The sequence below is a fragment of the Lissotriton vulgaris genome, chromosome 2_1 (genome assembly GCF_964263255.1).
Source record: "Lissotriton vulgaris chromosome 2_1, aLisVul1.2, whole genome shotgun sequence".
Lineage (NCBI taxonomy): Eukaryota > Metazoa > Chordata > Amphibia > Caudata > Salamandridae > Lissotriton > Lissotriton vulgaris.
Genome location: NC_141687.1, coordinates 774,177,033 through 774,204,287, shown reverse-complemented (window position 1 = coordinate 774,204,287; position 27,255 = coordinate 774,177,033). Strand labels below are relative to the sequence as shown.

The 27,255-nt window shown below is 43.0% G+C and overlaps 1 protein-coding gene across 4 annotated transcripts in view; it reads right to left on the bottom strand.

Annotated features, from left to right (window-relative positions):
• The window catches only part of DYNC1I2 (dynein cytoplasmic 1 intermediate chain 2), a 476,044-nt gene that overhangs the window by 372,169 nt on the left and 76,620 nt on the right, over positions 1 to 27,255 (bottom strand). For all 4 annotated transcript variants that reach the window (XM_086956121.1, XM_086956122.1, XM_086956123.1 and 1 more), the window contains exons 2-3: positions 18,406 to 18,523; positions 1,979 to 2,096 (exon numbers count right to left, since the gene is read on the bottom strand). In XM_086956121.1, coding sequence (XP_086812247.1) covers positions 1,979 to 2,096; positions 18,406 to 18,513 — 226 coding nt within the window. In that variant the 5' untranslated portion in view covers positions 18,514 to 18,523. The remainder of the gene's footprint in view (positions 1 to 1,978; positions 2,097 to 18,405; positions 18,524 to 27,255) is intronic.

Here is a 27,255-nt window from a genome sequence, read left to right as displayed (position 1 = left end):
AGACAAAAAGAATAGGTACAAGGCGAAGTCCACAAATAGTGTGAAAACCTATTCACATAAAATATAATTAATAACACCTTGCGAAGCTGTCTAAGTGTGTAAGCCTTTCCCACTAAAGAAAAGATACAAACGAAGCAATTATGCAAAAAAGATACATTCGACAAAAATCGCAGCTGACCTTTAACAATCCACGTTTGTCCTTTTCTTTACAAGCATTACTTCTTGTTTTATTTTTGTCTAATTGAACATATTATTCAATAAAGAAATGGCCTTTCAAAATAAAGGTTTTTTTCTGCAAACGTCTTGTCTGCATCAAGTCTACTGCGGGTTGTTCAAATTAGTTAGCACGTTTGTTTGTCACCCAACGTTAATCACAAATCATCGTCAAGCCAGGCGCTGAAATGAAGAGCGAGACGGTTGCGCGCGGGAACAAAGGGCCTCGTCTATTCAGACAACAGGTACAGATCAGCGAGGCTTCCCCTCCTCGTGCACGGCCAATGGTAATCCCCCGCGCGGGACCACCTGCGGGCTACCCCAGACCCCGCGCGCATTCACTCAGTGGCCCTGCTGCTGATACCCCGGGCCGGCACGCCAATTAATGTCAATTCTAATTTGAACACCTGTCCACAACAAATTATGCAGAGACCACCAACTCTTCGCACTGAGGCAATTATGACGCGGTTTTCACTGTGCCTGTGATAGTTTTCAAATCATGCAAAACTGTCGCAACGAATCATAAATACCACGTGTTTGTAGAACCGTTACATATGGGGCTTGTGAGGAGAGAAGCGACCCTGTGCTCTTTTGCAACACAACACCTCTAAAAAGTTGTGAGCCGTGCTCATACTGCAGTAAGGCAGTTACGATAAATGAACAAGTTGGACATGTTACAAGCAGACACAACGCTTGATATTTGTAGCAAAAAAGACATTAAAATAATGGAAACCTTTGACAGTGACCATTTTATCGAGAGCACAGAACTGCCTCTTAACACATTGCATAATGACAAAGAAACTTCGAGGAATTTGCCGGGCTACAGAGGTTAAAGAAGCTAACATGGGAAATAATAAAACCGGACAGCATAGCACATTGTAAAAATAATGCATCCATGAAGTACTGCAGGGAATAATCACCTTTTAACAATAATGCACAAACTGCCGGCGCCACAGATAGCAGCCTACAGCGACCATGCCTCAACATGGAGCACGGTCGTTCTTAGTTGAAAACAATACAAATAAAGCACACATTTAATGGAAAGGCCAGCAAAAAGGACCAACACATTGTTTACCACAGCACTGAGACACACAAAGTGAACTAGACAATCTAATGGACTCCACAAAGCAAAGTAACTCGAACCTTAAAATCTTGGAAGCTTATGACACATGGAGAAGATTATACAAAAAAGTAGAATGGGAGACCAAGCGAACCCAAAAAGACAGTGGCTGTCACTATTTTCCATTTGCAAACCTAAAGATTCCAGAAAATAAAATCTGGGCATATTTATAATAGATTGATTCTCCTCGCACAAAAAAAAACATTAAATAGCATACCAGTTGCTGCATGGGAATAGCCCATTTCATCTTTAATATCGTCAGTAAAGGGAAAAGGCTCCGATAAGCAAAAACATCAGCGGTACTACAAAACAGGTAACAGTTCCTACGCTATGGAGTACTACACAACCGCGGTCACCAGTATCAGAACACAAGAGCAGACAGGGCTTCTGGCCTAAATGGCCTTCCTGCCAAAATGTTCAAACTAGAAGGAGATTAATTGACACAATGGCTCAATCCTTTATACAATGACTGTTATTCAACGAGCCTAGTTCATTTACTTATGTATTTTAGAGCTTCATAAAGCAATTCTTTTGTGATTCAGCACATCCCATACTCACTCACCAGTGTGAAGAAGGGTGAGATTGCACTGCCCACTTACTATACAGTCGACCTAATGCACAGTTAACTCAAGCCTCTGGTCTCACCTAAAGAAGTGTCTGGTGTGATTCCCATGCTCTGAAGCAGTGCTTCCGCTTCTCGTCTCTTTTTGTCAAGGTCAGACTCTTCTTGAACAGGAGCCGCTGGTTCTTTTTGTTGATCGGTCTACAATAAAGAATACATAAAACTGAATGCAGTTTTAAAATGTATAGACAGAGGGCGGTATTTAGCATAAAAACATTCCACAACAGCATATATTCAGCGCGCCTAAACATGCCTCATTATAAACATTACGAACCACACAAGCGTAATGACGCATGCAATAAAATGCATAGTTCTCAAATCTAAAATCCTTTTATGAGGGAGGCAGGTTCACACTGGCATATAAGGCAACCAACCAGGAGATGCCTGATGGTCTGCTCATGGCGTGGGCGTTTTTTTGGCTGTTTGTTGGTCTGTTTTATGGTTTGTTGGGCTGATTTTTACTGTTTAAGTCCTTGATACAAACATTGCCTGCAGTTCCCATACCTTGCAAAACACACATATATAGTGTGTCTTCAAAAGTTCAAATTGGCGCCAATTTGCACATGTACACCACTTTTTAGGGCTCGCCTGCTGTGCGCATGCGCACAGCTGGCGAAGCTCTATAGGGGCTTATCCAGTGTTTAACCACCACTGGCGATTCCACTGGCGATTCCTTTGAGTGCATGTGCTTTTTAGGTCATTGCGCAAGCCCATAAAAGCGCGTGCACAATGCCACCAGCCGCCTGCCTGCCTGCCTCGCATTACCACATCAAAGGCAGCCCTCCCAGCGCATTTGTCACCCCCAAATTATTCACGGCCTGCGGCCGTACTTTCAGTTTCGTCTCCTAATCTTCCCGCCCCTTGCTGCAACAACTGCGCCCTCAGCTTTTAAGCATTCCACTCAATGTACCCTAATGTTTAGTCGTCTTTTACTATGGTTTGTTTAGTAAAGTTCTTTAGATTTATAAAAAGTAACCACTACTTTGAGTGATGCGGCTTATCCCGATGTTTGCAGGGACAAAATGCCTTGAATTCCCCCCACCCTTTTAGCCCATCCCTTTAAAGTCTGCTCGCATTTCCCTCCTCCCCCTTCTGGGTCCTTATCTCCTCGCATTCCCCCCTCCCTTCTCGCCCAGCCCTTTGATGCTCTGCTGTAGTCGCTGCCTCTAAACCTGTCGTCCCTTCTTTCACCCTCTCGCTTCCCCCTTTCCTCTCCATTGACGACCTCCCTCATGTGTGAGTGCTACCTGAGCTTGTGGCCTGTACCCGTCATGTCTCCCTCCCTGCCATACACTGTTTATTTCCTGCATGCAGCAAACTCGTGACACACACGGACCCTGGCTGGAGCGGGATCCAAGCTCAGTCACACTCCACAATGCGCTCACGCGTTCTGCAATCTGCCCACGTAGAAATTAACAAGCAATGAAAAACTTTCGTAAATATCACAAGATAAGGGCTCCTCCGGCTACACTCGCAGTCTAGCAATGTGAGCGCGAAAGCTTCAGGGGATCCATACTGAGCACGTCCGGATAGAGGGAAGGGAGCACCGGAAGACGCATTATTTCAGAGTTTAAGATCATATCAGAATGCACATTTATATCAGACTGTGAGTTCATGATGATTCATAGCGTGAGATTATATCAATCACAAAGTGAAATTATATTGGGGTTGAGGCTTTATTATCCAAAATATTATTTTATATTGTCATTTCAGAATATTTCTATACTAATCTGGGTATGGGGTAATGTTCATTTCAGAGCACAAAAGTATATTTCTGTGAGATTTCACTATAGTGTGACGCTGTCAGGAATAGAAACTCTGTATAAATAATACAAACAGATTAGCTACTTCCTCGCCCACCCAGAAAGTACTAAAAGCCATTGTTATTTGTAATATCAATACATCTAAGTCACGTAAATACAACACATGTTGCATTCCAAATTCTATAGGTGTCACATTTGCGAAAGTTATAACTATTGGCATTGTAAATGACAAAGCTATTAATTTAGCTATTTTAAAAAATAACACATAAATAAATAAAATGTCATTTATAAGACCAATAGCTCAAACTTTCCTAATGCGAGCCCTATTGCATTTCCAATGCTTGTTTAGTTATCGGATTCACCAATGAGACCCACTTTTATTTTGGTGCCCGGGCCTATTTTCTGTACCAGACGAAGTTCGGCCCTGTGAAGGAGCTGGTGTGACTCCCAATGCGGCATACAACTCCTTGAAGCCAGTGACCAGAAGGCTCTTCTTGGAAGCAGCGGCCAGGTTGAACAGGATGAGAGTGAAACAATGTGACCGAAGAAGTGGCTAATTTGGAGGTGCCCCACAAGTGCAGTGTTGCAAAAAGTAAGGAGGAAAGTTGTAGCGGAACAGGGACAGACTCGAGCACTGGAGCTTAGTAAAACAGAGCTCACTTTTTTTTAAAGTCAAAGCATGTTTCTATGAGGGTAGGAAAAAGGCAGTTGAACTATTAAAGTACATTTAAAGCAAGGAAGCTAAGGAGCAAATAGATGCAACAGAGGACCACCTAATGCTACAGTTATCAGAGACTCGAAGAAACTACAGAAGTTCCAAGTCTTTTATCAGGGTCTCTATCTAAAGAGAGGGGACTGGTGGGAGATGGATCAGAATAGATACGGAAATGTGCTTATGTGAAGTACCCTTGTGCTATCATGGAGGGTCTAGAAGAGCTGTAGAGCGCATGAAATCGCAAGGACACCAGGTTCTGACAGGTTTAGAAGAGATCATGTCCAGTCTTATCTCAGACGTTAACAGCTTTCTTCTATTTTTTTCTTGAAGAGGAGATAATCATGGCTACTATGACACAGGCACTTGTTTCGGTCATTCCGAAGTCAGGAAAGTGTTCAACCTTCTGCAGTATGTACTGGCCCATCTATAGGTGAACTGAAACGTGAAGCATTTGCCTAGTGTCCTTCATCACTGAAGGAGATGAGGACTCCTCTAAAGTACCTGGACCAATCAGGTTTATCAAATCTCTGACAGGTAGTGATAATAATATATATAAAAATATTTTTGTATTAACAGCGTACACAGTAAGTGCTCAATAACAGTTATCAAGTTAGATGCAGAGACTGTATTTGATGGAGTGGGGTAGGAGTTCATGGATAGCACATTGCGGACTAGGCAGTAGGATCAGTAGACCGCTCCTAGCCAGTGCAAGGATCTGAGTTAATTGGGCTCAGGGTCAATAAAACTTGTAATGAGTATGAGGAAAGGGATGTCTCTTGTCACCACTTCTATTTACCTAGAAGGAGCCCATAGGAAATTACACAGGACATAACCAGGCAATAAGAGGTGCAGGGATTGGGCCAGATACTTTTACATTGTCACAGTATGCTGATAGTGTCCAGTATCGTTACTGGATCCTCAGCATCCCACCTTCCCATTTAAAGGCGAGTTAGAGAAATCTGATCAGGTAGTGGTTTTCCAGAAGAATTCGCAAAAATAGAGGTGTTTAATCTGTCCATACTTAAGGAAATCGACATACGTGGGGATTCAGACTGCTCACACAATCTATAAGGCAATGATACTAAATTAGCAGCCCCTTTGACGATAAGACACAGAAATGGTATTTCAAAGGAGTTGAAGCCTGCTCATGGGTGGCAATAGCGGCCGCAATTAAACTACCAATGCTGCCACTAATGTTATAGAAACATTATCACTGCTAATCCAGTGATACCTCTCTAAAGCACCAATTGAGTGATGCATGCCATTACCCTCTAAATTAGAGTAACAACTTATTCAAGACACTTCTGATGCGACGAGTTATGGGGTAAAATCTAGTACAGATATTGAGCTACTGACAACAGAATGTGATACTTACCGGCCATGGAAAAATTAACTCTCATAGTAAGTCAAATTGGAAAGGATGTCAATCTGTGAAACCTAGTGCTGACATTTCTGAAAACAAAAATCTGAAGTTACCTGTCCAGCGTCCTCCAGGGCTATTTAGATTATTCCAGTAGAGCACAGTAAGAAGCCGTTGGAGGTAACTGAGCACTCATTTATCTTATATGGAGATTTCCCTAACTCAGATACACTCCACCAGTACCGGAGCATGAACAAAGAAATATCTCAGATCTCCTCAAGGAGTGTTATCTTAAGGGTACATAGAATGTATGGTGGTGTACTAAATAGCTTTTTGAGGGTGATTGGTTGCATTTTCCTTTTCTTCTTTTTGTGATTTCAATGAAACCTAATTTAGCATTTAGCATAAAGTATGACAAAAATGGATGGACAGAGCTCAGATTGGTGGTGGATGAAGAAAGAGTTAGAGCGAAAAGTCACGATGTAGCGAAGAGACCTTTGAATGTGGGTATGTCTGTGTCTGAGGTGTTTGTGGAGATTGGCGATTTGTTCAAATCAAGTTGCTCACAGGGTAGGGAAAGGGCCTGCACAAGTGTTGGGTGTTTGTAAAACTCAAGCAGAGCTTCTCTTGTAAAAATAAAGTGGTAGATTAAATGATTGAAGGCAAATTATGAGATCACAAACTAAGATGCAAGAAGAGCAATGCAAAGACGTTCATTGCATTAAAAATACTTGAAGAGTAGCAAAACACTGTAAAGTTCTGAGCGAGTGGTAACTTGGTGCACTTAGAGTCCTGTGAGCACGTGCACTGATGTGCCTCGGTGCTCAATAATATGTTGACTTCAGTCAATATGAAAAACAAGCTACTTGGTGCCTCTTTAGGACAGCACGAGGAAATGCTATGCTTTGATCTCATCACTTAATTTTTCTAATACATATGTTAATATTTGTCTGGAACCATAATTACTGTTCTAAGAATGAATATATTACTATTGAAATGTTAAATGGTGATGTGGCAAAATCCACCCCTTAAGGAAAGAACCTGTGATTTATGTACTAATGGAACCCAAGGTTTAAATAATGTAATATTTGTATGCTCTGCACAGCGCTTTCCCAGTCGTCAATTTTACAAGCCCCTTTTTATAAAATATAATGCAGGCTCCATTCAAGAAGCTCGACAAGTGTTATTTTCACCAGAAAATTAAATGTTCCTTTTGCATTTTTTAATTTTTTTTTTAAAAATTGTACTGACGTGTATTAAGTTATTTGTGTGTGATAAACGCTTTTTAGACCTCTATGGAAATCCAAAACGTAGAATAAAAAAAAAGTTAAACTTGTTACCAAGGGTTCCTCCTCTTGCAGTCCTATCACTATTGAGCGTGGGGTCTCTGCAGAGGAAAATGACACCACATAACTCAAGAACTCTCCAATGTTGATGACTGCCTAACCTAGATATGTTTGTATATATGTGTGTGTGTGTGTGTATGTGTGTATATATATATATATATATATATATATATATATATATATATATATATATATATATATATATATAAAACCTACTGGCGGTCGCCAGTAGGTAGTTATAGTTAGGATTATTTTCAATGCAAAATCTCAACATTCTATTGTGAATAACTTTGGCGCCGGTTGAGGAATCTGCCTGAAACTTTCCTCAAATTTGCCTCGCGGCGCTCAGGTCCTTCCCTGAAAGTTTGAGGGGGGGGGGATTTGTCAAGCAGGGGCCGAGATAAAAGGGGGGTCCCAAAACATGTTTTCCCCATGTTAATTTCCATAGGGCGGTCAACCTCACTTTTAGCCCGAACGGCTGAATGGATTTCCACCAAACTTGGCAAAATTGTAGGGAATGGTAGCCAGATGTGCCTTTGCTATGTCTCAAGATATGTGCTCCAGTGGATTTTGAGTAATTTAGGTTAAAAAAATTATATATATCTATGGCCGCTCCCCGGTACGCGCACCGGGGAGCGCACAGGGCGCGCCACGTGATCTGCGCACGGAAAGCTGATTGGCTCTCGGGTGTCTGTAAACATTCGAAACAGTCCGGAGCGGCCGCCATCTTGTGTCTCGGTAGGATTGAGACACAAGAGGTGGCAAAAAAAAAGGGGGAAATGACCAAAAGGGGGCAGGGTAGACCCCCCCCTGACCCCCTAGGTTTGATGTTAGGGCCATAAAAGGGCCCCGCGGGGCAAAAAAAAAATATATTTTTTGATTTGCGCGGGAGGAGCGCCTGGTACGCGCACCGGGGAGAGGACCGGGGAGCGTACCATGGGGAAAAAAGAACGATAGAGTTTTCAAAAAATGTAGCCTTTTTTTATAAATTGGAGGTAGTTCTAAAAAGAACTGTTTTGTTTCTTCTTTTTGTTGTTTTATATTTTTTTTTGTTTTTTTGAACATTTTGTACTTTTTTTGGCTTTTATGAACTATTTTGTATTTTTTCTGTTTTTATGGGGAGAAACAAAAAACAGGGAATTGAAAATGGCTAAACAGGAGCAAAAAAAAAACAGGAAAAAATTAGGGTGTTTTGGGGCATTTGTGGTTGTCACCAGCAAGGAGGATGAGCTTTATGCTCTGCTCACCATAGGAGATAGTCTTACCACAAAAAATACATGTGATCCTGAATTCACCAAACCGTGGTTGTATGCAAGGGATCGTCTCCCTTGTCTCTGGTCCCGATGGAGTGGGTTGATTTTGTTTGGAGGTGCTGGGTGTAGGTTGGGGAAGGTTGCTGGCTAGTGTTCTCACCTCTGCGGCAGCATAGTTGTTCGGATGCTTGCGCTGCATGTGCCTAATCATGGTATTATTACCAAAAGAATATTTTTTGTTAGGGTTCCCCCTTGACAGTTCAATGTCACAGATTTTGCAAGTCACCTTGGGCGCATTGACTTTCTTCTTGCCCTCTGGGATAGAAAAAAACTCACATACTATGTGCTGCCTTGGCTTGTATGGGGTATTGTCTTCTTCCAGCCACCTCCTCCTCCTCTTTCTCCTCCTCCTCCTCCTGTTCTTCTTGACCACCAATGTGATGTTGTGGTGGTCCTCTTAGTGGTGGTGGTGGTGGTGCAGATGCTCCAGCTGCTGCTGCTACTGCAGCCATTTTAAAGTACAATTTTTTTTAACAAAGATCTCCAAACAGGTCTTCCTCAGTCAAAGGACAAAGTCAGAATAAGGAAAAAAGGTGGGGTCTTTCATCATTTGGAAAAAAAACTGTCCTGAATCAATGAAAAGTGTTATTTTCAGGTCACATGACCCGACGTGCTTACGCTACGCACCCCCGGGCGCGCGCCCCGGGGCGCGTCGCGTAAGCGCGTCGGATGCTTACGTTGTGCGATCGTATTCACTCGAGTACTTCCGGGTGCGCTTACGCCTTGCGTATCACGCGGACACGGCTACGCAATACGTCACGATGTTTTCGTTTGCGGCAATAGCGCTAACGGGACGCTCACCAGTGCGCGCCCCGGGGGGCTCCAAAAAAAATGCACTTTCCGGTGCACTCACCGGGGCGCGCACCGGGAGCGCTCCAAGGCAAAAAAAAAAGTATTATATAAATATACAATATAGGATTCATTATAAAAAATATTACATTTCATAGGTTTGAGGCCTTCTATATAGTTAGGAATTAGCATTTAAAAAACCTATGAAATTCACTGAAAAAAACATAGGTTTCACACCTGTTATAGTTAGGAATTAGCATTTAAAAAAACGATTAAATTCACTGAAAAATCCATAGGTTTCACACCAGTTATAGTTAGCTGGAAATTTTACTAACATAAAACCATTGAAATTCCAACGTTATAGTTAGTTGGACTCACTATAACAAGCGCGCCTGCAATGCACTGCTGATGATGTCACATATTACATCACTCATGACATCGTCAGTGACATCACTTATGACACCATCCTTGTGACAGAGTGACAGACCTCCTTTTAGTGTAATGTAACCCTTGAAATAGATATTCAAAAATAGAAACTAACATTTTCAAAAAAATGGAGATACCCATACCAGTTACAACAACCCATTCAGTAATTCCACCATCTATATACACATCCACTCATTTACCAACAATTCTATATAGTCACTCATACATATACTCACTCATCATATGTAGGGATACATCTATACATCCTGTTATACACCGACAGTCATCCAAAAGTTACTCACACACATACTCACACATGCAAATAAATTATTGAACATCCATTTATTTGCAAATAAAACTATACACACACTACCTCTTTACTTTTAAGGAAACTTACTCATACTTACTCTCTTAAACAATCATTTATATAAAGATATACTTATTTAAACAGGAACTCTTACAATCTCTTACTCTCACATATACTCACTTATATACATCAAAACTCACATACACTAGAATAAAATATATGTCGTTACTAAAAAACACAATAGTGAGACAGTCATTCACTCACTAACACACACATATACACACTCATCCACCCATACAGTCCTGCACATATGCCGTCTTCAAAACACATACAAACAGTGAGTCAGTCACCAACCCACGCAGCTACTTATTCACAAAGTGAAACACTGATACATATATTTCAATATTTAAAAGTTACTCGCTAATATATGTTTTCAATAAAATACACTTAATAAAGCAGTTAACCAATCATTTTTTTGTAAAAAACATCCATTTACACACTTATTTAACCATGTATTCTTCAATCAACCTTTACAAATACAAATATTAAACATTTAATTTTAAAGAAAGACACACATTCACTGGCTGGTGTCATCAGTGATGCCATGAGTGATGTCGCTGACGATTTCATGAGTGATGTAATATGTGACGTCATCAGCAGTGCATTGCAGGCGCGCTTGTTATAGTGAGTCCAACTAACTATAACGTTGGAATTTCAATGGTTTTAGGTCAGTAACATTTCCAGCTAACTATAACTGGTGTGAAACCTATGTTTTTTTCAGTGAATTTAATTGTTTTTTTAAATGCTAATTCCGAACTATAAATATAAATATATATATATATATACATATATATATATACATATATATATATACATATACACACACACACACCCACATTTTTTTAATTTAATTAAAACATTTATTCTTTGAAATTGCATTATTTATATTATTTTTATTTATTATTTTCTTTTATTACCCTTAACACCCTACAAACTAATCCCACCCTGCTCTCTTTAAATACCCCTGCACCCCATAATCATAACCCACCCTTACTCCTTTATATACCCCAACACCCTTAAACACTAACCCATCTTAACCCTATAGATATACCCTGTACCCCAAAACCCAAACCTACCCCTGAACCCTAAAATACCCCTGTACCCCAAAACCCAAACCTAGCCCTGAACCCTTAAAATACCCCTGTACCCCAAAACCCAAACCTAGCCCTGAACCCTAAAATAACCCTGCATCCCCAAACCTAGCCCTGAACCATAAAAATAACCCTGTACCCCAAAACCCAAACCTACCCCTGAACCCTAAAATACCCCTGTACCCCAAAACCCAAGCCTAGCCCTGAACCCTAAAAATACCCCTATACCCTAAAACCCAAACCTACCCCTGAACCCTTAAAATATCCCTGTACCCCAAAACCCAAACCTACCCCATAACCCTAAAAATACCCCTATACCCCAAACCTAGCCATGAACCCTAAAAATACCCCTGTACCCCAAAACCCATACCTATCCCTAAACCCTAAAACTACCCCTGTACCCCTAACCCCAAACTATATCTGAACCCTTAAAATACCCAAACACCCCAAAACATATACCTCAGTACCCCAAAACATATACCCCTATACCCATACTTACCTTATCCAAACATTAAAAAAAAACATGCTTTTACCATTCATGCATTTACAACGAATTTCGTTGTAAATGTATGCGTGGTAAAAGCATATAAAATGTAATGCCATGCGTTATAATGGCATTGCTGAGTCATGGCACTTTTGTAATGAAAGTATGCGGAGTGATGGTATGCGGAAAGAAAGTTGCGGAATAATGGATGTTTACCCTCCCCCGGTAAGGTAAATACATTGGTGGCACGACGGCCCACATCTCCAGCAACATACTCATATTTTTTCACCACCGATTTGAAAAATGCACAGGTCTCAATGATGGCCAGCACCAACATACACTTTTAGACACACCTCCCGCCACAAGTTCTAGACTTGCGAACTTTAGAGCTGGGGAGCTACGTTCAAATCTTGGTATCAGCTCAACATCCTGTGATTCCAGGCAAATCGCTTTGTCTCCCCGTGCCTACCACAAATTAATGTGTTCTTCTGTAATGTAAATTGTGCTCATGCCATGTTGTTGAGTTCGCGCTATATAATATTGCACGGAAAAAAAAATTGTAGGGAAACTCGAGTTCACACACTACTGAACGCGCACTCTTAAGTGCATCAGCAGTGCACTGTGAATCAGAGCATTTCACAGGCCTGTCACAGATAAGAAATGCTATCAAAACGAAATCCTACAAAACAATATACTACTGCCCGGCAGCAATTAATACCCGGACAACATCGGGACAGGCTGCTAATATATATATATATATATATTCACAGAAAAAACCATAGGTTATAGACCATATATAGTTAGGAATTTGCATTTACAAAACCTTGAAAATTCACTGAAAAAACCATAGGTTATAGACCATATATAGTTAGGGATTAGCATTTAAAAAACCTTATTTTATTTGCACAAAACCATTGAAATTCCATATATAGTTAGTTGCACTAACTATATATCGCGGACCCGCAATCCACTGCTAATGATGTCACATATTACATCATTCATGACATGGTCAGTGACATCACTGATGACATCACTGATGACATCTCAAATGACATCACTGATGACATCACTGATGACATCTCAAATGACATCACTGATGACATCACTGACATCTCATTTGACATTACTGATTACATCACTGATGATATCATTTATGTGATAATACATCTTCAGACTCTAATATAACCTTAGATACACTCAGTGTAAACAGGCATTCACAGACTGTCACACATCCATGGAGTTACTCACACACCTAGTCAGTCATGCAAAGAATCAATCACATCTCCATTTCCTTAACTATACAGTTATACACACCTTACTTATTCAAACATATACTAACACATATTTACTCTCGTATACAATCCTTGATACAAGTTCACAATGATTCATACAGCCACTCTCACATTCACTGGCTCTTATGTTCAGTTATTTATATATGTCAACTCTCACATGGAGTGTGTTTTACATATGTACTTACTTTGACATGTAGAACTGAGATATCCATTCACTCACCAATATACTCATGCACACAGTCAACTGTCCATACAGCTGTTTCTACATGCACTTTTGAACCCATACACCTAGGGAATCAACTGCTCACACATCTATGCACAGAGTTATACACCTCCCAGCCACCCACACACATACTCAGTCTCCCATACAAATACTTGGGCAACCATTCAATAACCCATATAGTTACTGATATAGCTACTGATTTAAACATGCAGCAGTTTACAGAAGAACATAAATAATGATTGCCAAATTAAGACACTTTAATCACTAACCCATGCACTCAGTGAGACACATTTAATCATTCTCTCATACAGTCAGTCATGCACCTACTAAATCCTTCATCCAGACACTTATACATCCACTCATTCTTCAATATGTAAGACATATTTTAACTTTACAGAAACATACAGTCACTGGGTGTTGTCATCAGTGATGTCATCAGTGATGTCATTTGAGATGTCATCAGTGATGTCATCAGTGACGTCACTGACCATGTCATGAATGATGTAATATGTGACATCATTAGCAGTGGATTGCGGGTCCGCGATATATAGTTAGTGCAACTAACTATATATGGAATTTCAATGGTTTTGTGCAAATAAAATAAGGTTTTTTAAATGCTAATCCCTAACTATATATGGTCTATAACCTATGGTTTTTTCAGTGAATTTTCAAGGTTTTGTAAATGCAAATTCCTAACTATATATGGTCTATAACCTATGGTTTTTTCTGTGAATTTCATTGGTTTTTTAAAAGCTAATATCTATAGCTGTAAAATATATTCTTTATTAAGTGACGTATCACGTAGCCCGTGAGACGCCTCATGATGCATCGCATAACCGTGACGTATCGTCTCTGCAGCGCAAACCAAACCCAAAACGTAAGCGCCAGAACACGCTTAAAGATATATATATATTTTTTTAACCTTAATTAGACAAAATCCACACGTGCACATATCACAAACGTTCAAAAAACACAATATGTCGGACTCCCGTTACGCTGCCGGTTAGCTGCCTGGTTAACGTACCAGGAAGCACCTTTACCGCGAAAAATCACAAATTTTTTTTTTTTCACCCCCCAGGGAACTTTAATAGCCCCCTCATCAATCCTAGGGGTTCAGGAGGGGTCTGCCTTACCCCTTTCATTCATTTACACCTTTTTTTTTCCACCTCTTGTCTCTCGATCCCACAGAGAGACAAGATGGCGGCCGCTCCAGACTGTTTACAATGATAACAGCCAATCAGCTTCTCCTCAGACTCCCGTTACACTGCCGGTTAGCTTCCCGGTTAGCTGCCCGGTTAGCTGCCCAGTTCGCGTACCAAGACGCGTCTCTACGGCGAAAAAATCAGATTTTTTTTTGGTTTTTTTTTGGCCCCGCGTGGCTTTATAATATCCCCCTCATCAATCCTAGGGGGTCAGAAGGAGTCTACCTTGCCCTCTTTCCTTCATTTCCCCCTTTGTTTTGGCCTCCTCTTGTCTCTCGATCCTACCGAGAGACAAGATGGCGGCCGCTCCGGACTGTTTACAATATTGACAGCCAATCAGCTACTCCTCAGACTCCCGTTACACTGCCGGTTAGCTTCCCGGTTAGCTGCCCGGTTAGCTGCCTGGTTCGCGTACCAAGACGCGTCTCTACGGCGAAAAAATCGGATTTTTTTTTTTTTTTTTGGGTTACACTGCCGGTTAGCTTCCCGGTTAGCTGCCCGGTTCGCGTACCAAGACGCGTCTCTACGGCGAAAAAAATAGGATTTTTTTTTTTTTGGGGTTACACTGCCGGTTAGCTTCCTGGTTAGCTGCCCGGTTAGCTGCCCGGTTCGCGAACCAAGACGCGTCTCTACGGCGAAAAAAATAGGATTTTTTTTTTTTTTTTTGGGTTACACTGCCGGTTAGCTTCCTGGTTAGCTGCCCGGTTAGCTGCCCGGTTCGCGAACCAAGACGCGTCTCTACGGCGAAAAAAATAGGATTTTTTTTTTTTTGGGTTACACTGCCGGTTAGCTTCCTGGTTAGCTACCCGGTTAGCTGCCCGGTTTGCGAACCTAGACGCGTCTCTACGGCGAAAAAAATCGGAATTTTTTTTTTTTTTTTGGGGCCCGGCGTGGCTCTATAATATCCCCCTCATCAATCCTAGGGGGTCAGAAGGGGTCTACCTTGCCCCCTTTCCTTCATTTCCCCCTTTGTTTTGGCCTCCTCTTGTCTCTCGATCCTACCGAGAGACAAGATGGCGGCCGCTCCGGACTGTTTAGAATGTTGACAGACACCGGAGAGCCAATCAGCTTCGCTTCGCAAAGTTCCGATACGCGAAAAGTTCGCGAACCGGAGCGCTGCCCGGAGCGCTGTTACAGATATATATCTTGTTTTAAACGTTAATTTCTCAAAATCCACTGAAGCACATATATTGAGACCTAGCAAAGGCACATCGGGCTAACAGTCCCTACAATTTTGCCAAGTTTCGTGGAAATCCATTCAGCCGTTCGGGCTAAAAGTGAGGCCAACCGCCCTATGGAAATTAACATGGGAAAAACGTGTTTTGGGACCCCCCTTTTTTCTCAGCCCCCCCTTGACGAACCCCCCCCAAATTTCCAGGAGCTGCTCAGAAACAAAATGTGCCATTTTCCTGAAAATTTCAGCCAATTCCGTCCACAAACGCCAAAGTTATTAGGCATAGAATTTTCAAAAGTTCCATAGAGAAAAAATCCTAACTATATATACCTACTGGCTATCGCCAGTAGGTAATATAAATATATATATATATATATATAGATATAGATATAGATATAGATATATATATATATATATATATATATATATATATATATATATATATATATATTCCCAAAGGCGAGATGATTGTATTGCAAATGCTTGTTATTTAGAGTCTACGGGTCCTCCCCCACCCACAGTGCGTTTCTCAAGCCCTGTCTGGAGTGTGCTTCTGCAGGTGTGTTCCCCGTCCAGTTTCAGGCATCCAAGAAAGGGAGTAGGCACCTCTCCTTCTCGCTTGAAATGTTTACAACAGCTGGTTTCAGGCAGCTCTGTGAATACATCTCTTGCGGCCCAAGGTTACAGCAAACCATAACTTTACGATTATTTCTTCCCTTTCAAGTTGTAGACTGTTCAAGCAGTTATCTAGTCCCTTTGCTCTCACAGGTGAGTTAACTGTTTAAACTACAGTTTGTACAACTGAAATGTGCAGGCAATTTATTCAAATTAGTTTTATGGCCATTCTTTTAATGCTGAGATCACAAAACATTTGCATATTTATTGAGTCTCACTTGAAGCCTAAAGGTTATTTTCTAGGATGATTAGTCTGAACAGTAAGGGTTCGAATCCTGCTGTCTTGTTGTAAGATGCGTTAGATTCCAAAGAATGCTGAAAAGGATCAAGAACGTAAGTCTTCATTTGTTCTCACCATTTTATGTTATGAATGCATGCTTTCATTTGACACTTGTACAGCAAACACTAAACCGATCTCGGTCAAGTGACCACTTGTTTTATAGCTTTCATGTCTGGCGCGTCAACCTAGCATGGGACTGACTCTGTGCCCTGAAATGGTTCAACAGACTCCATACAGTATTTGAGCCAATTCGCGATCTGGGCTCTCTCACGGTCTGCGTCAGGCCCTTTTAATTCCTTATTTATTTATGGACGAGTTTTGTAAGGTGCCTATTGCACCGGTCAGCGAGTACAGAAGCAAGATTTTCGTGGTCATCGTGCTTTCATACTCGGAAACTGGAAGATGTGCACAGCTGGTCTCTTTCCTTGCTCACTCTTTCGGTTCACATGCCTCTCTCGGTTCGATGCCCATCCTCTGTGTCCCGCTGTCAGCTGGTGGGTGGTCATTGCCTCTCTGAACACCTGCCTTACTTTGAGATTAATAAGGTTACTTTAGAAAGAGCAACCAGTCTCCCTCTCTCTCTCACCTCTCTTGCTCTCTCCTGCACTCTTCCCACCTCTCTCATGCGGTTGACTTCAGGTCTTCGGGCATAATTTCTTTCCCGTGACTTTTCAAGGGTTCCGTCCCACAATCCCACGCTCTCCTCCTCTTCTTGGGGTGTCTTTTGCATACACAAGCACTCCCTCGTTATGCGTCTGTCTGTGCTCCCTTTCTTTCTCACACACTCTTTCTGCTCCTCTGTCTGGAGTTCATTCACCACTTTGTGCACAAATTACGTATCCCTCTCTGTCTTCCTGTCTATCTATTCTGTTCTCACCCCTATCTATCTACCATGCCACATAATTCCACTACACAAATCCACTCCACACAATTCCACAACTAACAATTCCAATCCAACCCACATACATACACAATACTCCAAACCAAAAGACATGGCTAAAAGACAATGTAATTTACAATGCCAATAGCTCGAACTCTCATAAATGCGCGACCTATTGGCATTACCAATGCTTGTTTTATATTTTCAATTCTAAATGGCGATTGCCATCTCAGATCTTTCAATAAAATAAAAAAATATTTTTTTTAAATGGCACCCACGTCATTCTGTAGGCATATGCAAGGATGGTGACGCTTGCATGAGCCTACAGAATGATGCGCTTGGTAACAGCAGCCACTTCATTGTACCTTTTTTTGCCAATGCTGAACATCCTCATCCAACAGCATTGACGTACCAAAACGCAAGGCAACACCTATTGGATTTAATAATGCTTGTTCATTCTTGGCATGCAATTACAGTGCATATTTATCAGTATCCCATGAAAATACTGGGGACCGACAGTATCGATCGTGGACGGGATCACTAGTAACTTGGAACGTTCAAAAGGGAAAAGCCCTCAAGCCACTCAACATTGAAAACATCATAAGAAGGTGGGGCGAGAAGGGCGTTTAGAGCCAACAAACCAAGCAGTATATACAAAGCATATGGGTATTTGTTCATCGAGCTATTGTAAACAAAGGGGAAAAGGGACTCAAAGATGGTGCTTTTACTTGGAAACCATGACTGAGGTCACAAGAAGTTAATGCACTGAAGATAAACGACAATTGCTAAATGAAGTTGCTCAGGTATGGGGACAGGGACAGTTTCTGCCTGTTGAAAAGCACATGTTAGATTAAAAAGAATAATTTCTTCCAACAAAATGGCATTTTTTTAAGTGATCGGGAAGGCGATAGAAAAACACCTTATAATGTACTGTGTAAACAGTGAACTACTTCTTCATAGTGCATTGATCGGATAGTAGCAAACCATCTCAATGATAAAATAAATATTAGCAAGCAGCAATGCCTTCGTTTATGCAGAACTCTATGGGTGAGGGGCTTCCATTATTGTACCTCTCTCCTCCTCCTTTCTTCCTCCTTTCTTTTCTTCTCCTCGCGTATCTGAGCCAAGCGCTGCTTCTTGCGCTCGAGCTCTGCCTTTAGCTCACTTTTGTCAGACATGATGGAGCACCTAATGAAAAAAAGGAAATAAAGGTTTGTTATACTGTGAAGGAATTGTAAACGTATTAACACTTTAATGCACAACTTCTCAATAACTGAAAATGATGGGTTCACAAACTTTGCAAACCGCAAGACACCATTTCATCCGCATTCAGTTTCCATATACTAAATCAGTAACCCACATACTCCACCATCACCATGCTCTTTCAAAGATACATCTTTATCACGTAATAATTTTATAAATGATGTCTCAAAAATCCCCCCTATGAGGGGCATTCTTTCTGCACTACTCGTTGATCCACCTCCACTTTCTTATGCCCAAACTCCTGCCAGCGGTTTTACAGCACTTCAAAACTACATCTCCCACCAAAAAGACCTCACTAATTAAAGACATACAATCCATTCTATGCACCATCTGACCCAAGCAGGCCTCAGACCATGAAACCTCAAAATTCTTGCTCTCGCTTCTAGAGTTTGACTTTATCTGACCTCCCTGATGCATATTTTTCTCCGTCCAGGTGCGGACAAGTAATTCCAAGATGTATCCAAAATACTGCAATGACAGCTCTTAGATGACTCGCACTCACTAAATCTTCACTAACTTCAGAGGACAATTAACACCTCAAACGCAAGCTTCTAAATCCCATTTGCTGTATCAACAATGTTCCAAGCTACTGGTTATACATAAAGTGTCCTATTGGCTTGCGGTGGGGAATCACTTTATATAAAAAGTACAGATAAATAATAGAATCACAGGGCTGGCACATAAATATACTTCAAAACGATCTTTCACAGTTGAATGAAACTCCATGACAAACACTGGCTCTACTTCTTGAGGGCATCTCCTAAGGTGTTTTCCTAGGCTCACTAAGTTATACACCGTCTTGCTAAGAGACCTAACACCTCTATGCTGATGACACCCAAATCGTTTTCTCTTTCCCTACTTTTTCACCCCAACTTCAGTCTAATGTTTTGAACTGTCCACTGCAGACACTGGATGGCTTTGTGGGCACTAATGTAAACCTCCCCTAAAACGGAGGTCCTATAGGTTCCCTTCTCACCAACATCTATCTCTCCAAGAAAACCCCCCTCTTCTGCACTTGAATCATGCCTCCTCTGCTGAAAGCCTGGGGGGGGGTTCTCTTGACCCCACTACTAAAGATACTAACCTTCATAGCCTATATAGACACTGCAACACGACATTCATTAGTGAACGTATGCAAGTTCCACACATAAGGGGACATGGTCAGAATGAGGACCGACAAGATGTGTCCTTGCTGAGTGCTCCTTTTTGGGTCTCTTCATCGGCACGCATCAGCTGACTGAGCATGAAACATGAATTATGAAATATTGATAGCAATACTATTTATATCTAAACCTTGTGGCAACTTAATTTAATCAACATGCAATGGAGAACGTCTTCTGGTCCGTCCTAGAGTCCACAATGGCCACAGTATAGTACCTTTAGCCGGCAGTGGTAGCACCTTCAAGGTTGCCACTCCACCTTTTGAATCCAAACCTGATGCGATTGCCCAGGGAGTCCCGCAGGGATCGGCTCTTAGCCCCACTCTATTTAACCGCTATGTGCAGCCGCTAGCTGCTGTCGCCAAGCGTGGGAACCTGACTATGGTGTCCTACGCTGACGACATACAGCTGGCGGTTGCCATAAGTGGGGCTTCCGATCTCGAGGCTGCTAAGTTCCGCGAGGGACTCATATCTGTGGCTCGCTGGATGACTGACAATTTCCTTCAATTGAACGCCAAGAAAACCGAGGTGATCATTGTCGCGAAACAGACCCATCTATGGGGCGACAATTGGTGGCCTCATGAGCTTGGTCCTACTCCTATCTCTGTCACTGAGGTTAAAAACTTAGGGGTATGGTTTGATTCTCAACTGAGCTTCTCCACTCACACTAAAAAGGTTGCTGCCACGTGTTTTGGGACTCTGCGTCAGCTTTGATCCATTTTTAAATTCTTTGACGCACCTACTAGACAGCTCATTGTACAAGCAATGATTCTGTCCAAGTTAGACTATGCCAGTTCTCTTCTTCTCGGAGCTAATCAGGCTGAACTTTCTCGTCTCCAACGCGTCCAGAACGCTGCCGCCAGGGCTCTGGTTGGCTTACCCAGATTTTGCTCAGCCAGAAAAACCATTCACAAGCTCCACTGGCTCCCTGTTGCTCAGAGAATTAAGTTTAAGTCCCTCTGTCTGTCGTTTAAAATCCTTAAACATTCTTCCCCCCAGATCCTGGAGCACCTCATTTCCTCTTATGTTCCAGCACGGTCTCTGAGGTCCTCTGGTCTCCACTTGGCTATAGTGCCGCATTTTAAGAGGTCTAGGATTTGCGGGCGCTCCTTTAGAGTCCTTGCTGCCAAGTTATGGAACTCCCTTCCTGTCCATATTCGTGCTATTGACGGACTTCTATCATTCAGGAAGGCTGTAAAAACTTTCCTTTTTCCCCCAGCACCCTAGTGCGGTTGTGTTTGAGTTCTGTTATTGCTTTTGTCCGGTTTTTCTGTTCTGGTAGCGCCAGGACGCCCCTTTGCTGGGGCATCTGTGCGCTCTACAAATCCGGCTAACATAACATAACATAACTGTGAGAGAAAGTAAACTGAGCTCTCCTTCGGAGGTTGCCCCAGTGAAGCTCACCTGAAGAGACATCAGCTTGAAGGGCTGGCCCTCGCTACTCAAGATGAAAGATGAGCAGAATAGGGGAGGGAGGGCTAGGGGCCCCAAACATGGGCGGTGGAAGGGGAGTCTAGGGAAAGTACAAAAGCACCATCTGGGATCGGACTCGCATGTCAACATAGGCCCTGTCCTACAGTAACCTGTTGGAAGCAAACTGCCAGATGTATTAATAGGCCAGCGTCAAGCAAAATTAAAGCCCAGTGTACACCACCCCATCATCCTGCAAAACTGCATAGAGGCCATGCTCGGGACATGAAACAGGTCAAAATGAATGAAAGCACCGTCTGCAATTTCACAAACAGAGCATTGCCAAGACTAAACTCTTTCTGATAATCTAGACTTATTACATCACAGGGGCGTCAGCATGAAGGCCTCCAAATTGGTAGGCATGACACAACACAGCTTTCCGCAGACACCAGATTAGGGCAAATGAGCTGGCAGAAGACAAACCTTAAATCCCTGGGAACAGAAACAACTACTTAAGAATAAACCACCGACAGGCATTATCAAGACATCTATATTTGTGCTGTTATAAGGGTGGCCGCCAAAGAGAGATAAGGCAAGCCCTACAGAACCACACTAAGCAAGGCGTTCAAATAAAGGAGATGCCCCAGAACTTGAACACCTTAATGCACCATTGACAAGAAAAAAAAACAGCTCTTGCTAGCAGAATTTAAAAGACATGTCAAGCATAAGACAGAATTTTACAAATGCTTTCTCAACTCTAGACTACTCAAATGAAAAAGCCAAAAACGGAACTGGCGAAGTAGAGAACGCTCTAGTACATCAATCACATGGACAAGACGTATTGGCAGTTAGAAAGCATTGCAATGATTTAAAGTTTAAGATGGTGGACATGCCTCTTGGACCTCCATCCAGCTCCCTTAATAGTCTGCCTTCCTGGGTGCTGGTGTGTCTCTATCTAGTGCCCATCGAGCTATTTAGAATGCGCTTCCCCCTCCCCCCGGACATGGGCATGGTGTAGACCCCCGTTTTACTGCTTTAAAATCGAGAGTGCCCACAGATCGCTGTACTTAAGCTCCCGTCCTGGAGCTCCACCCAGCCTCGGTAGCCAAATTCTAGAACTATAGGGACAGAGATGCCATCCTGAGAGGAGCATAGGCGAATGCTCATTTAATGAATCAATCGGGCCGCATCATCATTTTCCCAGACTATACTTGCCATGTTCAAACACAACGGAAATCCTACGACCAAGTTAAGCAGAAACTCCTAACCATGAACCTGCAATACATGCTTGTAATAGGGACATCGCCGAGGACGAGTCCTCCGTGCATTCCAAGATGGCGCCCGAGCCGGACCAGCCGGAAAAGGAGGTTAGCAGGATAGACACGTCGGCCGTCACGGGACTGGCGTCAGGCGATAGGGGAAAAGAGGGCCGCACGTCGACACAAGGAGAAGAAGGCGTGAATTGGAAGGAGGAGACTGGGGTGGAGACAGTGGACATCGGAAGAGCGGCTAAAGGAAGGACAGTGTCAGCTGGGAGAGCGGTTTGCCGAAAGGACCTGCTGTAGCCCTGGAGAAGAAGAGCTGAAGAGGGAGGTTTCCCCAATGCCCACTGCCTCTGTATCCGGACGTCCCCAGCAGAAGCATGACGCCGAGATACCCCACGCAGATGCTATTTCTAGCCCAAGAGAACACCCGAACATCCCTGGAAGTGTACTTCAGAAATTCCAAGAGGGGGAGGACCCTGATTATTTCTTTAAAAACTTTTAAAGAGTTGCTACCACAGCCACATGGCCTCCAGAGAGGTGGAGTCAGTATATAGCTCCGTTGTTGTCTGGGGAGCTACAGGCCGCATATACCAGCAGCCAACCCTGCTGGAGTTACGCCCTATCAGGATATTAAGAAGGCGATCTTAGAAAGACTGGGGTGTGATCAGGAGTATTACATGGCTCGTTTTCGCAATGAGAAATGGGGTACTGGAGACAACCCCAGAGCTCTGTTTTACCGAATTAGAGATTTGGGAACACACTGGCTTCAACCACTCACTTCCTCAATGGAAGAGGTGATAGAGAAAGTATTTCTAGGGCAATATCTGGATGTCCTGCCAAGTAACACAAGAGCCTGGGTAAAACAGCATCTAGGTTTGACGCAACAGTCGGCCATAGAGCTTGCTTGTGCATATCATAGATCTCCAGACTTCAAAGCACAAACGGCAAGAGCTCTCCTTCCTTCCTTTAAACCACTATTAAAAACTCCCGGCGAAGGAGACAAACAACCCTTATCTACTTAGAGACCTGTTTCTAAACCACTTCCAAAACCATATCCAATATATATGGGGCCTCAGTGCTTTCGCTGTGCAGAGTGGGGGCACATAGCCAGGAATTGTCCCTTAAACACAGATAGTTCAGAACCTATGGAGGTAGGATGGACTCGGGGAAGAGTGTTGGTAACAGGAAGCAGTAGACAGCGGTATAAAAAAGCTATTAGGATAAATGGGAGACCAGTTGATGCATTCATGGACACCGGTTGTCACCATACAGTCGTAGCAAAGGAGCTGATTCTGGGGGCGAAAGAGTGCGAAGGGGAGACAGTTCTAGTATCCTGTGTGCATGAAGATGTCAGGTCTTATCCTTTAGCTGAGGTCTTGATAGAGATAGATGGATATCCACAAGTCAGAAAGGTGAGAGTAGTTCCAAGACTGCCAGAAACCGTGTTGTTAGGAACTGACCTTCCACAGTTCCATGAGTATTTAACTGAGATCACAAAGCCATGTGCTGAGGTGGAGTGGCTACAAGAGGCCCATTCTGTATTGAATCTATAGCCTGTCCCAGAGACAAGGAAAAGAAAACCCGTAGTGAGAAGAGAAAAGATAGAGAAAACTACGCATATGCCCGTCATACTATGTCCTCATGTATGCTCTCTTCTCCAGACAATGGAAATACTCCTGCCCGGAGCTTTCAAACCGCCAAGAGAGATGACAGCACCTTAATACAGGCCTGGAAGCAAGTACAGGAAGTCGACCCCAACAAGGTAGGCACTTATTTTTCCATAAAAAAAGGACTACTGTATAGAGCTAGTGGCGGTCATGGACAACAATCGAAAAGTTGCTAATCCCGATTGCCTTTAGAGAATAGGCATTCCAGTTAGCTCACAGCCAGGCGGGAGGGGGTCACTATGGCCAGGAGCTCATGTTAAAGTATCTGTTGGATCGTTTTTATTGGACAGGAGTGTATTAAGAAACCGCCAGATTCTGTGCAACCTGTCCTAAGTGTCAGTTGATAAATCCCTTCAAGGACAGAAAGGTACCATTATATCCTTTGCCCATTATTGACATTCCCTTCCAGAGGGTGGGTATGGATTTAGTAGGACCACTAGTACACTCAGCAAGGGGGCATCAGTATATTTTGGATCTGGTAGATTATGCCACCCCGAGGCCAGTCCTCTTACAAGCATGACCACAGTGGCAGTAGCCCAGGCTATGATATCTTTCTTTTCCCGGGTGGGTTTTCCTTTGGAAATCCTAACAGATCAGGGGACTCCTTTCATGGCTAAACTTATGAAGGAAATCTGTAAACTTTTACGAGTTCACCAAATCAGAAAGGCAGTGTACCTTTCACAGACAGACGGTCTGGTGGAGAGATACAACTGGACGATCAAGACCATTCTTAAGAAACTGATAGGAGAGACGGGAAAAGATTGGGCTCGTAAACTACCTTTAGTACTCTTTGCCATCAGGACACACGAGCAGAAGTCCACAGGATTCAGTCCTTTTGAACTCCTGTTTGGACAAAAACCTCGCACTTTGCTAGAAATGGCCGCTGAGCAGTGGACTGAAGAAGAGGACGAAGGGAAACCCCTTTTAGGGTATATGCAAAAATTGAAGGAAACCATAGCTACTTTGTGGGACACTGTGCATCAGAATATGGAGAAAGCTCAAGCAGACCAAAAAGAACAGTATGACCATACCAGCAGAATGAGGGAATTGAAGATAGAGGAGAAAGTACTGATTCTTTTGCCCTCATCAGATAAGAAGTTTTTGGCAACTTGGCAACGACCATTCACCATGACACAGAGAGTCACTCCTGTCACATACCGAGTTGCGGTCCCCCATACTAATAGTCTCGGACAAACTTATCATATAAATCTCCTGAAGAAATGAGAGGAGAAAGAGAACCCTATCGAAGAAGGAGAAAGAATACATTCCATATGCCAAGTAACTGTTAACAAACCACTAGACATACATATGGAATTAGAAAGAGAGTCCAAGAAGGAGATACCTCAGATGGTATATAAGCTCTCGCTAGAGCAGCAAGAGCAGTTGGAGCGGTTGTTGGATAGATACCCAGGGCTAAGTTCTGGCAACCCGGGCCGCACCTCTTTAGTGGCTAACGATATTGTCACCCAAGAAGGACAAGTGGTAAACCTGAAACTCTATAGGATACCCGAAGCCAGGAGGACCGCTGTAGAACAGGAGGTAGAGGCTATGCTGAAAGCTGACATAATTGAACCTTCTCACAGTCATTGGCATTCACCCATTGTGTTAGTGCCCAAACTGGATGGAAGTCTGCGCTTTTGCATAGACGTCCGCCAGGTAAATGCCCACTCAAAGTTTGATAACTACCCCATACCCCGTGTGGACGAGTTGATTGGGAGGCTAGCCGAATCTAGAGTCATGTCCACCATTGATCTGACTATAGGCTATTGGCAAATTCCTTTAACGAAATCCACTAGAGAAAATAGAGCTTTTTCAACGCCATCAGGACTATACCAGTTCAAGGTGATGCCGGTTGGTCTCCACGGAGACCAGCAACCTTTCAAAGGCTTATGGATGTCCTGTTACGTGCACATCAAGGATATGCTGTAGCATATTTGGACGACATAGTGTTCTATGCGGACTCAAGTAGCCCTGCTTGCGCTGCTTACTGGGTGGCTGATTTTTTAACCTGTTTTTATTTAGACAGTGTTGCACGATCTATTGCTGTTTTTTACTCACCACTTTGTTTGTGTCTGCCTAATCTGGTCGGGACCGACACCGGTCCCCCGGGGCTGTACTGAGATTTGTGTGGAGGGCGGTTCTCTTTTTCCCCTCACTATTCTACTTCCGGAAAGTCGCGGTCTAGTCATCTGCCGGAAGGAAGCTATATATTTGCCTATGTGGCGGACGTGCAGTGAACTCAAGTAGCCCTGCTTGCGCTGCTTAATCGGTGGCTGATTTTTAACCTGTTTTTATTTAGACAGTGTTGCACGATCTATTACTGTTTTTTACTCACCACTTTGTTTGTGTCTGCCTAATCTGGTCGGGACCGACACCGGTCCGCCGCGGCTGTCGTGCGGTTTGTGCGGAGGGCGGTTCCCTTTTTCCCTCACTATTCTACTTCTGGCAGGACGGGGTCTAGTCGTCTGCCGGAAGGAAGCTATATATTTGCCTATATGGCGGACGCACGCAGCGGGTGCGCTGCGGGGGCGCCGAAGGTAAGCCCGTCTGCGCCCGTCCGCACATGTATCACGCCCAGCGCACGTAATGCTGCTGGTTCGCTTAGGAACCACGTAACCTATTCAGGGGAAGAACTTCATTTATTTAATCATGTAAGGGAGGGCTGTGGTTTGATTGGTTTGAGGGACAACAGTAGTTGCGCAGGTTGTGGTTTCGCCCTCATACCTAGGAAGGATCACTCTTCATCAAATCTTTCTGTGAGTTATCAGTCTCCCGATGTGTCTAACTCCCGGGATGAAACTATGCTGCAGGGCGGGCTTGTTAATGTAAGATCCTTAGGGAATCATAGGTACAGAAATAGCCCAATTGATAGAAAATGCGGGGCTGGACATGCTTTTTATCACAGAAACGTGGGCAGATGCTGCTTCTGACCCAGATTTTATTACTGCCACCCCAGTGGGGTACAGAGCTGTTAGAGTGGACAGGCCTTTGAATAAAAGAGATGGAGGAGTTGCGATCATTTTTAGAGAATGCTTCTTAGTCACTGTTCACCCTTTTTCCTCTCTCGCTTTCGTGGCACTTGAATTTACGTTTAGATTAAGTGCCAATTTACCCTTTAAGGGCATTTTAGTGTATCGTCCACCTGGGACTAAAAC